Source organism: Lampetra planeri, chromosome 7 (assembly GCF_965212315.1).
Source record: "Lampetra planeri chromosome 7, kcLamPlan1.2.h2, whole genome shotgun sequence".
NCBI lineage: Eukaryota > Metazoa > Chordata > Hyperoartia > Petromyzontiformes > Petromyzontidae > Lampetra > Lampetra planeri.
Window position 1 is genome coordinate 14,566,787 of NC_136113.1, and position 14,743 is coordinate 14,581,529.

The 14,743-nt window shown below is 44.6% G+C and overlaps 1 protein-coding gene across 1 annotated transcript in view; it reads left to right on the top strand.

Moving 5' to 3' along the window:
- The window catches only part of SLC24A3 (solute carrier family 24 member 3), a 128,308-nt gene that overhangs the window by 100,082 nt on the left and 13,483 nt on the right, over positions 1-14,743 (top strand). Inside the window, exons 7-12 of the mRNA XM_078596486.1 lie at positions 1,769-1,843; positions 7,246-7,271; positions 7,523-7,576; positions 8,690-8,826; positions 12,064-12,224; positions 13,681-13,885. Coding sequence (XP_078452612.1) covers positions 1,769-1,843; positions 7,246-7,271; positions 7,523-7,576; positions 8,690-8,826; positions 12,064-12,224; positions 13,681-13,885 — 658 coding nt within the window. The remainder of the gene's footprint in view (positions 1-1,768; positions 1,844-7,245; positions 7,272-7,522; positions 7,577-8,689; positions 8,827-12,063; positions 12,225-13,680; positions 13,886-14,743) is intronic.

The window sequence follows — 14,743 nt, forward strand, 5'->3', positions numbered from 1 at the left end:
TGTATGACACGCGAGCCATTTTAGCACTTGACGTCCTTTTCATATATTGCGTGATGAGACCAAGACTGTGACGAAATTTGTTTTTCAAATACTAAATCAACACTGCTCCTCACTGCCTATGCTTTTCTGTAACGATGCAAGTATTGCATGAAATGGGATTGTTACATCAATTGCAACTGGTAGTGTGTGTATGTCATATTTCCCAAAAGGGGGCATGTGTTGGCTACATGATTTTGAGGGTATGGGGAAATAAACAGTCTTTGATGATGGATTTGAAACATTTTCTACACTAAGAGAGCTCGCAGGGTTTGTGAAGAAAAAAAATTCAACCATGTCTTGTCAAGTTAATATATGTCGCAGAATTCATGAGCAATGTGCTATGTATATCACGGGTGTTTAACACGTGGTAGCTCATTACGTCCATGCACGTGATATTACGAGTGTGCTCCAGCCTCCTTGCCACATGTACATGGAGTAGACAAGGCCACAGATCAATACACGTGCTATGCAAGGGGCATGCACCACGTGCAGGCACCAGGCATGCAAAAATACAGCGATGTTTGTCGCTTTGCCCTTGATGCATTGAGGCGGTGACGTGGCCAAGCGGTAGGATGTTTGTCGTTCGTCGCAGAAGTTCACGGTTCGGGTCCAGCAGCCGCCCTGGTTAATATTGCGGTGGTGTATTAACCGTAAAACGTGCTGAAGCCCTTTTTGATACTCAGTTGACCCTAAAGGTCTCGTGACTTCATTCACAAGAATAGGCCATTGCGTGCTGACGTCATGGTCCAAATTTTGCTAAATTTGAAACATTACCCGCAAATTGCCTGCAGGGCTGGTTTGTGCGGGTTCGGACAAAATGTCCTGAGTATACGCACGGACACTGTGCGATTTCAGATTTTCTATTTTCCCCATTTCAAGTGGTATGTCTAGAAACCCCATGCCGTATGATTACGGATTTTTGTGAATTATTGAGTTCAAACGATGACGCAGCCAAGAGCTGTTGAGAGCATGTGCATGATGTGTGTAATAGAAGCTCGCCATCGTGACAGGCAGTATTTTTGCAAACACATTTATTGACAACCTTCAACTCTGTATCTTTTAGCAAAATGACCACTATTACAAATGCCTCCACCATTTTGTTCGTCAAATCGTGGAAACGGCGTGTGTGCGTGCGTATGCGATGTTCCTACCCCTCCATTTAGCACGGCTGGCTACGTACGGTGCGAAAGAAGTTTTACGTACACACATGCATGGGAATGTTGTCCTTTACACGCATCTGGTAAATCCTGGGAATTTTGTAATTAGTTTTGCTCTCGATTCGGTCGCGTTCGGTCCCGGCTTCCGATGCTCACACCGAGCCCTCGGAAGAGCCAAGCAGCAGGTTCGTGTGTAAAAAAACAACAGTGCGGATGAAGTATTGTTCTTTCGAATGACTGATGTAGATGCAACAATCTACAATTTCACATTCAGGTGGGCAAGCTAGACAACCGCGTTGCGAGCAGCGGAGTTGTGCATCACTGCGATACCAGCTTCGTATTGGCGGATCGGACATTGCGTCGTTATAAGTCGCACGGTCTCGTCGGGGAGGATGGCAGCCTTCGTGCAGGCCCCGCTCTGTTCAGTGAAAAATCACGAAGAACGCCGTCGACGCGGCGACCGAACATCGACCAACGATCTCCCCGGTCTCCAAAGCGACAACGCAAAGCGGACGAAGTGAAAAGTCGCGGTTTGGCATCGAGTCGATCCCCTTTTGTGTGGCTTGTTACAGATCGTGCGTCTCACCTGGTGGTCGCTCTTCCGAGATTCCGTCTTCTACACCATCTCCATCATTGCATTGATTTTGGTGAGTGGCAGCAACACCGTGGGGAAGACAAAGGCCCCCAGGGTTTCTGTTGCATCATCTGTGCAAATAACTCATTCGACCCTCGGGCTCTGGGAGGAACTCTAATGCTCAACAACAACACAACGTGTCTTGCTGCATGTACAGTGAATTATTTGTCAATCAGTCAGGCCCTGTGCCTTGTCTGGCAGTCTTCCACTTCCTGTGTATGCTGTGCTATTATATGTGAGGGATGTGTTTCTAATTTAGGATTTAATCTGAACAATCCAAAAATCTGGCCCAGATATGAAATTTCGGATGGATCCAATAATGTGATGTCATTGTCATGGTGACAATTCCGTGCTTTTCCTGCTGACGGTACATCACGCCACTTTTGCCTGATTTATTAATTTAGAAAACATTAAAATGATTTTATCGATGAGACTTTATGTTACATAATTGAATGAAATTATTAAAAACATAAAAAATGCTGACATTAAATATAATGTACGTCAGTACGCACATACTCCTAAATTAGACACACATATCTGAAAATACAATCGTGGAAATGTTTAATCTGAAACTCATCCTTCACATTTATATATCTTTTTATATTCATGGTGAGTGGTGGCTTAGTGGTCAGTGCACTCTGCTACAAAACTGGTTACCCGGGTTCAATTCCCTTTCTCAGCTAACACCAGCGGTGAATAAAATCAGAACCTGTCCAGGGACTCACCGAGGTCAACGCAGCATTAAATTAGTACCTGGTGCACTGTGCAAACATCAGCACTGGCGAGCCAAAGGAAGCTGGGCATTGTCCTGACCACACACGACCACCTTGTGTGCTGTACCAGCCTCGATGTGAGGGAGCCCTCACAGTGCCTGTTCCAACTTTCTGAAAAGGCTATTCGGGAATCTGTATATATTGTTTTGTACATACAGGGACATGCAATGCACATCCAATATGGGTTGTCCAGACTCTCTGTGTTCGTGCTGTTAATGTTCATCTGTTGTAGATCAGGGGGGTGAGCATTAACGACACGAGGCAGTGATGGTACCAGAACCATTCTTGGCCAGCCTTGTTTTTACCAGAAGAGAAGCTGGTCTTGTTTTTAATGTACAAGTTCAGGAGTCAAACTTCAGTCAGTATAATTTCAGCAGTGTGGCGATCACCATATCACCACCTCTAGAAACATATGGAATGAACCTCTCTCTACATATATGAATACCGCACGTATACAATTTTAAGTGTTGGGCTGCTTTATAGATTGAACTGTGAAAGAAATAAGCGCTGGCTATCTTATATAATCTTGGAAACTGCCGCAATGGTTGGCACAGTGGACTTGCAAGTGCACAGGGCGCCAGTTAGATCTTCGGGCACTGCAGTTGAAACAACGGTGCAAGTTTATTTCACCTCCCCTGCGGAATGAATGTCGACGCCACAGTTAGCCGGTCGGCAGGTCGCGCGTGTGGTGGGGCATCTGACGAGTGTGTGTGGAAGAGTAGGCCAAATAACGTGAAGAGGGGGCCTCCAGAGCTCCCTCGAGTGGAGTTCTGTGTGCAAGGATATTCTGGCCCACACCTTTACCTTGTTTTATCTACAGAATATTATCTTACATTTCTCTTCATGCTGTGGTGCATCTGATCTGACTTCTATAGAGTGTACAGATATGACATTTTTACTTGACGTTGCTTTAAATCGCAGCCCCTGACATATTTGCCCGTAAGCGTTTTTAAAATGTTACATTTTCCTGGGTGTCTTTTGACTCACTGTTGCTGAAGAGACTCATTACCATTTTCTCAGAGATTTTTAGTGAACATTCTGTTTAAATTAGCTCTCTGGATTAATGCTAGATTAACAAACAGTCTCACTTCCGCTCTCTGACACACGTTCTCTTTGATGAGGATATTTTCAGACGTGCTTCTCATCCCAGTGTCACTCTTATTTGCTCAATTAATGCATCCTTGAAAATCGTGGGATTAAAAATGTTCCCTATTAATCTGTGCACTGGAACGATATTTCATACATGGCCGCTCGGTGCTAGAAAAATGAAACGATCAAAAGCATTAATCTCGACTCACTGAAGACATTGAGGCAATTATCCCGTGAAGATATAGAGCATTAAATAATCTGAGCTCTGGTGACACTTGTACGTAAAACAACAATAAAAGGGCAACGAGTTTGTAATCACTTAAACATATTTACATGCCACAAAATGAACTGCAACCAACTGACGTACCTCACTCACTTTGAAACCTGAAAATGAAAACATGTATCCTTGGGAATGGTGGCGCGTTGGTTTGCGCCCTGCGCCGTGAACCCGTGAGGAGCTTGAGTCCGATTCCTGGCGACGGCTAATATCAGTGGCTCGCACCGAAGTGGTGAAATATGGTGCAGCAACCCCCCATGTGACCGTGGCGGTGTGTGGGAGCCAACACCCCGCAGGGGATTCACAAAGCGCTGTAAATGAAATGCAGTCGATGGCTGAGAGTTGAATAACTCTGAAATTCCACCTCCGTGTTTAACTGGTCCCCTTTTTCCCTCGGGGGGGAAAGTGACTCATGCTGGCTTCTGCTTGATAACGCAGGGAAACAACTTAGCAAGTCGTGAAGTGAACTGTAATTAGTAACATTTGCAATTATTTTTAATACGTCTTCCTTCAACCCCCCCCCCCACACTTTAATTCTGTGCGTGGATTAAAAGTAATGTTCTAACCCTGCAGCGTAAAGACAGCTGACAATATAGTTCCAACCTCATTTGAAATAACCCTGTGGGGTTTGCTCATTAACAATTTGCGCCAGCAAAAGCGGCATGCACAATTCTTCACGTGAAAAAAAGTGTGTAAATATATATACATATCAAGGGGGGGGGGGGGTGGTCCAAAAAAGTGTTGTGAAGAAGAAGAAAAAAGTACACCAATTTATCCAACAAGAGTCTCAAGGCTGTTGCTCAGGAGGATGCCGAATTGGGACGTTTGGTATTGTACATTGAACGAGTGTCTGGATTTGCGTGGGAGGAAACCAGGGTGACCAACGGGAGATAACGCTCAAAACGCCACACAATCTCTCCTAGCCACGTCAAGTGTTCGTCATTGACGACAAATTGCCAATGAAAACTAAATATTCGCGTGCCACTCAATTAGTTACTTTGCCGTGTTCAATAGCGGTATGAGCGAAATTACGAACGCATCGCGTTCTTTTTAATTCATGATGCTTTTAGCAAGGCCCCTGTTGATGTATTCCAGGATCCGCTTTGTGCAAGGGAAAAATTACGCACCGAAATTTGTTTGCCATCCATTACGGAAAGGCAGACTTCTTTGTAAACTGCGGCACAACAATGCTAAATGTTTACACATTAGCAGGGGCATTGTTAACGTGCAGCTCGTTATCATGAAGCTGCTCACGTGGCTTAACCCGCTCAGGTATTTCGATGAAAATTACATTGTGACATCGCCTATCCATCCTCACTAATTGGCCTCTATTTCGTGAAGACAAAATATAATCAGAACTCCAGTCTTTGTCTCCACATACAAATTAAAATATATGTTTATTCCAGTGGCCTGTTGGCTCCCCACAAACAATATTAACAAACAGCATTTGTTTAAGGGAGCAAACTCTGTTTACGACGCAGGCTTGCGCGACCAATATCATCCATAATAGAGTTTTTTTTGGGTTAGATCGCATAAATATATAAATGTGTTGTTATAATGTACGATCGCTCATTAATCCCCCCCCCCTTCCCCCCACTTTTTGCAAGATCTCCGCCTCTATTTAAGGAATGAAACGGTTAGACTTCTCCACAAATCTGGCTGTCGCCTGATGAAGCTGGTTGTAATTACTGGCGAAACGTCGTCCTCAGATTGTAAATGTTGTGGCTTGGCTCTCCAACACACCGGCGTGCTCTTCTAGTGACGAATTGGCCACGTTCTGTTTACGTGACAACCCTTACTAGTTGGCTGTGCCAGGTGGTGGCAGGTTTTAATGACACATTTATATATTTACACGATCTAACCCAACAAAAACCTCTTACGGAGCAAACTCTGGTACCACCGGTTGTGACTTTCTTGCATCTCATCATCAGTGAGGCTTTGCAAAAAAAAAAACGCTGCTGGATTTTCAGATGTTATTGGTGAGAGCACTGCATATAAACCATGGGACCCCCCCCCCCCCCCCCGATTCAACGCAACAAGCAATAGCGTGATGTGTTACGGTGGAGCATGATTGGTAACAAGCAAACTAGACAGAATTACGTTTCATGTCTCCACATGTGTCAAACATGTGTCTTCGTCCCATAAGAAGATAATATTGTCTGGAAAACCCATCTTCTTGATTAGCTTCAACACTATTTGTGATTTATATAATGCTCCATCACAATACATAATGAGTTAATTTTCATTAATATGCGAATAAGACAGCTGACATACATTTTGTATATTATATACTGATTATGATGTCGAGCCAGAGTCAGAACCGGCAAATCACCATCGTTCTGGTGTTCTTTAAGCACTTTATGGCCGTTTCACGGAATGAGTAATCCAAGTCTGACGGTATACCACGTTGAGCGCTGTTCAGTTGTCAAAAATATATTGTCCCAAGAAAATATCACAAAATTACACTTCATGAAACAAACAGGCGCAGTCGTACTGCTTGTGCACGCGTCGTAAAACTTGCGCAAAAAAATACGGAAACGTTTTGTGAAGCCAACAAAGCCAACGGCCTAATTTCCTGGATGAAGATTGCAATAACCTGTTGTTGCACCGCAGAGGGCTTTAGCGTGGTGTCTGCATACATCTCTCTGCAGCAGTGTCCAACAATTTTCTCACGTCAAACTCAAGGATAGTTTTTGTTGGATGCTTAACACCAGAGAATCCAGAGATGACCGGTCTGACAGCACACCTCAGGAGAAAACATTTCATGTAATTGTTTGAAATAAATCCTCCTTGTGCTCGCTCACTCGCTCACTCACGCGCTGTCATTCCCCTTTTCATTTTCACTCACTCTATCTTGTTGTGCTGTTGTGTAGATACAATGTAAAAAATAAAACGGAAAGAAAAGGAAAATATGGATAACAAGGCAACGTCACTAACCCATGGCAGCAGGAAACATCCGCTTGTTAGAAAGCCTTCCAGCAGTTCCTCTGAAGTGCAGAAAATTGAGCTTTGAATTGCTCGGAGTGCATTCTCTCCCGCAAAGCAACGATGACTTGCTTCTGTGCAACAAAGAGACGCACAACGTGACGTGGTGTACCCATTTATGATACTTGATGGGGGTGTATAGCGGCACGGCCCATTTAAAAAGCAATGTAATACTCCACAGAGGATAAACTCTGCTCCGTAAGCGTAGCATTTTCAGTGGATTGTAGATCATGTAGCATAGGTTTGTTGTCGAATGCCTCGCTAAACGTTTCTGTTTGTTCTTTTTTTTAGTTCATTTGCGATGAAATTGTATCATGGTAAGTTGAATTACATTTCTGGGGACATATTCACTCGCTTTTTTGAATGGTTGTATTCCGTTTGGCCCTGACGGTGTGTTTTCTGCTTGTGCAGCGTGTTGTTCGGCACGTTGTCCGACATTTCGCGGACCCTGTGTCGTGAGCTGTCATTGGCAGTGATCTCGTTGTATAAGCAGCACTGATCACGGGCTTGTCTAAAACTGTGCCCCTGTTGCTGTGACCCTGTTGATCCCTGTTACTGTGAACGATAGGTGGGAGTCGGTGATTCTCGTTATGCTCTACGCTGTGTACATATTAGTGATGAAGTAAGTATACGGGGGTGGGGATGGGGTGGTCTTGCTATCTGTTGCCAAACAACAACAAATATTTTCGTAAACTATAGAAAACTAAATTTGATTTAAAGCTTTAGTGACTGCATGGAATTCATATTCTTGGTTCTTTCGGTAAAGTCACGAAATAATAAAAATAAAACATAATATGATACAATTCTCACGACGTTTCGGCCACAACGCAAGCAGCCGTCCTCAGGTGAAGAACAGGGCTGTCTTACGACAGCTGCTTGCATTGTGGCCGAAACGTCGTGAGAATTTAATCTTATTATGTTTTATTATCATTATTTTATTATTTCCCTTCTACGTGACTTTACCGAAAGAACCAAGAATATAGAAAACTAAACTATTTGTTAAGTTTTCTTCCTGATGACGAACGCTTGTGTTGCGATCGAAACGTCGTCGTTTAAAAAAAAAATAATTTAAACATGACTTTCGTCAGTCGTAAGTGATAAACAAAAGTACTGGACATTTTGTTAATTCAAGTGTCGTATTCAATCGCGATAAAACAATACGGTACACGAAGATGACAATTCATCTTCGTGTACCGTATTGCTACAAAGGAAAAATATTTGTCGAATAACCAACATCCAAATACAGGCAAAGATGCTATTGTTTACGTTTAAATGAATGTAGCTGGCAGAGTGATTGAATGTTCAGAATGAGTATGCCTGGCCAGCATCAATGGCATTACGCATGATGACCAGGGTGGGGGGGAGGGTGGTTGGTGGGGGGTGGAGATCGTAAATGCCCAATGCGTGTGGGTGGAACTAGGCAAGCCACAGAAGTTCGACATAGATGTTTATGTCCAATAGTTACTGGACAGGCACAAATGAGAGAAGGAAGGATTGGAAGTTGATCAAGGGTAGGCCTTGTGTGTGTGGGGAGGGAGCAGGGGCTGTGAGATGGTTGTACCTCGGAGGTGGCCCACAGGGTACAGAGTTTGGGGGTTCGGTGATTTTGTTAATCTCTACATCGTCCAATTCCCCCCCCCCCCGTCACCATCCCCGCCCCCCCCCCCCCGATCGTGCATTCTACCTTTGCGCGTTCGCTCCTTTTTTTCCTTCCCTTTTTCCTTCCCCCGCAAAGGTTTAATATGAAGATCCAGACGTTTTTGGGCAGCAAGCGGAAGCCCTGCGCCGTTGCCATGGCCAACGGTACCACGCATGGCGTCGATGTGGACGACAGTAACAGCTACGACCCCACCATGGTTCTGCTCAGCAAAGGTGAGACAACGACCCTCCCGTCCCCATCGCTGAATCTCCCCGTGGCGAGATGTTAACTCCCTCGTGGGTTCGATCCCGACCCTTGACGCCTGCTGCGTAGTTTGCGTAGTTTTCGGAGTTTTCGGAGTTTTCGGAGTTTGCGTAGTTTGCGCAGTTTTCGGAGTTTTCGGAATTTTCGACTTCGTTGAGCTTCTGAAAAAGCGCTATAGAGCTCAGTGGGCCTTACCTGGTAAAATTAATTTTTTTGCTTTACAAGGAGCATCATCATGCTCATGTGCTGCGACGCACGTGCCATTGCAGCGCACCTCACAGTATCGCTATGGCAACGTTTATGCCACTCGGCAAAACCACGAAGGATTGTTTTTTAAATAAGGCAACACAATTCCGATCCAGGAGTGACCTTTGAACTCCTGGATCATCTTTCCGCTGTTTTCCTCCGTTTCTTTCGTCTTTCCTCGGTCCCCGCGCTGTAGTCAACCTTTGCTACTTGCAATCTATAGTGCATTGTTTAATGCTACATGAGGAATAATTAAGTTATGAAAAAAGCTACAAAAATAATGATGTCATAGAACCAGCCGCTCTGTTAATTAATCCGCAAAACGTTTTCTAACGCACCAAATTAAATGGGTAATAGCTATTTGTTTTGCGAATGTAATCACCGTAATTGTTATTAAACAATAAATACTATGTCAGGAAATAAAATAGATATTTAAATACAATTTGCATTGATAATCACAATATAATGATATCCCAGTTAAAATGGAACATTGGGCCAAGGTAGGTCCAACGTTTCCAATCACATCCTACAGTGGCCCTATAGTTGTCATGTTTCCCGGGATCGTACGATAGATACTCTACGATCATCGCGTTGCCGTGATACGGGGATTATTTTGGCGGATAACCACAAACATGACCAGCTGTTCTGTAAATTGGGGCTCCTCTTAACGATACGACGACAAGTGAAACGGGTGAAAATGTAGCTAAAAGTTCGAAGGAGCAAACTGAAAGGGAATGTTACTTGCACATATATAATATGCTTTGCTTTCTTTTTTTGTAACCGTGAGCTTTTGAAAAATTATAACGGCGCAAAAATTATAACGGCGCAAGTCGTGAAACTTCTTACAATTATAATCTTACTGGGGTTCTGGCTTTTTATTGCACCTGCATCTATTGCCGTGAATTAAACAGTGCTGCTCTCACAGCACGTAACAAACGCTTTTTCTATATATATATTTATTTATTTCTATATATGTTTGGCGCTAACATTGCAAAGACGCCGCAGAGTGCTCGACTGGCGTATGCGCTGGGGCCCGGCGGGGGCACTGGTGCGTCACGAGCGCGCTCGCGCGTGCTTGCGCACTCTAAAAGAGGCACCTGCAGAATGTGCATTAGGACGAAGCCGGCATCTCCAAACGTGTGTCGTGTGAGCCATCCAATTCGTCAATTCGAATCGCGGTTCGGCAATTGGAAAGCGAATGCTCGGCAGCCGCCAAAAAATGAAGGAAACGTTGTGACGATTGCCCGATGCCTCCGCTGATTTCCATTGTTTATCCGCGCGTGATTCAACTGTGCAGAAATATGGAGGGGACCTAACGTAAACAATTTGTACTTCCATGGAAATGAATATTTGCCCAATGTTTGCGTCACGTTTCCTTGAGTTGTTCTATAAATGTCGCGTCCTACGGTCCCCCGTTCTTTATTCTATGAATGATTTACGTGACCACTGGTGGCCACACCTTAGTAACATGTCTGGTTGTGTACACACCAACCACATGAGCTTTGTGACATTGCAACACTATATCATATCAAATGGAGGATACGTGTATTATGGGGCGCCACGGTGGCGAGAGGTTAACTCCCTCGCCTGGTATGCAGGAGGTCGTGGGTGCGACGCCTGTATATTTAAGAGTTTGCGTGTTCTCCCCGTGGTTGCGTGGAATTTTCTCTGGGTCCTGTGGTTTTTTCCTCCACATTCAGAGTCATGCATTTAGAGTATTTGGCTGCGATGCATTTCCACGTGATAAAGCCACTTGGTTGAGCTGTCATTTGTGGCCAGGTCGCTTCTGACAGAGAGCTATGGAGCTTATCTGGTAAAAAAAAAAAGTTTAGTTTTAGTGTAGCTTGTGTACACGATTCGAATTGGTTTCTCAAAGTACTTTAAGCTACAATGAAACAACGTCTACGTGATTTGCCAATCAAAAGCCATGGCCTTTGTTTGTAACGCAAGATTTAGTTGTGCTAAGCCTTACACTGAATTTTCTCTATGGACACCATTACGGCACAATGACCTTGATGCGTGCGATATTGGAATATTATCGCTGTTCACATCAAATCACAATTAACAGGCCAACCTTTTTCAACGAATGATTTTGCATTGTAACATTGTCAAGCGCCGCTCCACATGAGATTTTTTGATCGAGTAATTTACCCCCTGATTTTGACAACATGCGAGTGAAATGGTATTTCCCGGCGGTTTAAATGAAACATCACCTTGAAGTCACGAGTACATCAAGTAGAGCCCTATATTTGAACCACAATGTTACTCTGAACTCGTGTCATGCGATTGATTATGCACGTTGTTATGAACTCAATTTAAATATATTACACGAATTCTTGGTTAGTGCTGTCGTGGTGTATTGTGGTGGACTTGCAATCCAAAAATGCCCCCCCCCCCTTCCGGTCTGTTCACCCCACAGTGTCATCGCGCACAGCACAGAGTTAATTGCAGTCAAATGTGGTAACTCCCACCTCTTCCAATGCATCTGGTCATCGTGGAAGAGAAGGCCAACATACCTTCTTAGGCCTACCTGTAGTGGATGCCCTTCTGCTAGCAGTGGCGTGAGCAGGAAATGCAGGGCTGCACCTTAACCTTGAAAACCATGAATAATTTTGAGAAATACCGTAAATCTTTAATGCTAACTTATGGGGTGTGCATTAACTAGTGCCTTACGTTTAAACCGGTAACGGTACTTTGAAAGACTGCGAGGCCGAACTCAAGCTGTCCAGAAACATTTCTATTCCAATTAATCACGCTCTACATTTTTAATATCGTCTGTAATTCATATTTGTTGAAAGCATGAATTGTCCGTATGCAACTTATCTGGAGTGCGGTTTACAAGAGTAGTTTAACTTTGCGCTGTAATGTGCGCGTGTCATGCGCGTGCATTGTGAGGAGCGGCGGTGCAGGAGTCCGTGCACTGTGTTAACGGGCTGGCGGTGTTTGCCGTGCGACGGCAGGCAGTTCCGCCCCGTGCTCCTCCGTCATCATGGTGGACGAAATCCTCTGCAGTCAGCCCCACAAGCTGAGCTTTTCGGAGGCCGGCCTGCGCATGATGATCACCAGCCACTTCGGGCCGCGCACTCGCCTACGAATGGCCAGCCGCATGCTCATCCTGGAGGTGGGGCTAACGCGTGTTGCATAAGGAGAACTCTGTGTGACTTCTCCAGGAACGAGTCCGTTTCAGCGCTCGGACAATTCAATTCAGCCTCCAGCACAAAGGTGAAAAAAACGGTTTGTCAGTTCAGTTCCTGCAGAAGCTCCCAGCATGTGGAGAGAAACTTCGGACATCAGGGTGGTACACATCAGAGGTTTTCTACTGACTGATCTTTCCATCCCCTTTCATGCTCCTCATAAATAAGTCAAACTGCTTCTCTGCAACACACGAATCTTCGGTGGTATCTCAGGTCGTTTCACTCACAACGAGAAACGTTCTTTTTATTCAGTAGTGATGAGGTAGTGGGGATACAGGGCAGTAGCGATGAGGTTGTGGGAATAGATTCATAAATCTACCGTGACGTGAAGAAATATAAATTACATGGAGAGTAATTAATCTGGCACAGACTTTCTTTGCGGCAGTGTGTAGCTATTCCTGTATATGCTGGAACATTGTTTTGAATTAATAATGCAATCATCTACAAGAGGTATAACTTATGATTAAAATTCAACAAAAAAACTGGCCGCATTGATTATTTTCCCACGAACATTTCAATTTTGCATAATTTGTTGTTTTAGATTTCTCATAAATATATATTACGTTGGGGGCAAACAAAGAAGCACACCTGTAGAATGTTCCTACATGGTTTAGGTTTGGCGAACATGATATGAGAGTTGTTGCTTCAAAGTGAAAATGCAATTTTTCTTCATTCAAATGTGTGGCTTATTCAAAAGGTTCAGATTAAATTATGCTGTAGTATGATGAGTACAAATAGGTCTATTTTTACTCAACAATACTCCAAAAAAATAAACACATCTTGTACTTAGGATTAGATTCCTTAATAAGTAGAAGCTGAATATAAGCACAGCCTATATAAGCACAGTTCTGATATATATATTAACCTCCACCCATGTTGTCTACCAGATTGACTGGCGAGATGTTAACTCCCTCGCCTGGTATACAGGGGGTCGTGGGTTCGAACCCGATGCTTATATATTTGGAGTTCGCATGTCTCTCTCCACGTGGTTGCGTGGATTTCTCTCTGGGTCCTCTGGTTTTTCCCTCCGCATTGAGTATCAACATGCGTTTAGAGTGTTTGGCTGCTATAAATGTCTACATGATAAGCCACTTCATTGGGCTATCATTTGTCACCAGGTCACTTCTGGCGCGCTGATCCCGGTTTTTTTTTATTCGCGAAGTTCCTGCTCTCCTCCTGTATTGTGATTGGTGCTTTGTACCGGGCTCGTGTTAATTCCCAATATATACACACACAAAAATACAAATGCAAAAGTAAAGCAACTTTCCCCTGCTAGTTGCTGAACTCCTCGCGGCGCGTTTGACGTCGTGGGGTCCTTTTCTGTTGTTGTTGATGTTGTTGATGTTGTTGTTGTTGATGTTGTTGATGTTGTTGTCGTTGCAGAGGCAGCGAGTGTTGCAGGGCAACGAGCCGAACGGCACGGAGGCGGACGCGGCGGTCAAGGTGCCGAGCAAGAACGGGCTGGAGAACGGCGGTGGCGCTCTGCTGCTGGAGAAGGGCGAGCCGGGCGAAGCGCAGCAGGAGGAGAAGGAAGATGACGCTGACGGGAACGACGACGTGGAGGTGTTCTCGCCTATCTCCCCTCCCGGTTAGCGCCACCCCAGCAGACACGGCAGAGGGACACGGGCAAAGCCCTCGCTCGCTCTCTCTGGCTCTCTCGCCCGCTCTCTCTCCGGCTCTCTCGCCCGCTCCCCCCGACGTGGTTTTCGTGCTGTGCTGCATGTTGTGTTCGGCGTGATGCCGCACCACCGATTAGCACTGTTGGCTACGTACGGCACGGAAGAAGTTCAAGCGTACGTACGTACGTGTGGTCGTGCGTGCCTCGAACGTTTCGGTCGGGGGTTTATAAAAGTATGGCGCGGCAGAATTATATTGCTGGAAAAATGTGAACAGGTGAAATCACTTGTTTATGAAACATTTTTGCACTTTATATCCTGGTTTATTTCTTTAAACTGTTGTGCGTCATATATGGAAGGGCTAGAGGAATGGATGTTTTTGTCGTTAACGTAACTCAGTCGCAGCTGATTGCGCAGGTACTTGTGACGGGCAAGGGGTTATTCAAAAGTGCCGGAATGGTGCCATTTAATTTTGTATCATGTGGCTTGTTAAGTATATTGTGTTTTGCTCATTTAAAATACTGTCAATATCATCCTTATGAACACTGCATTAATGGTGAGTGTGAATTTATTAAGGCATATGAGATCACATTAGCATATCGTAATTGGAATTGTGGCTCACACAACGCACCGGCAATGAAATGCACCACACAGCTCAGATTTACACAGCGTCCTAAACGTGACCGTGTCTCAGGACGTTGTAAAACATTGTCGCCATTGGCCACGGTCAATCCACTGCTGGATAGACGCCTTCCAAATTCGCCGCCATTTTCTCACCCAGCACCTGCGCACACGAGCCGATTTCATTGCCCCATTCCTTCAGTGGATGT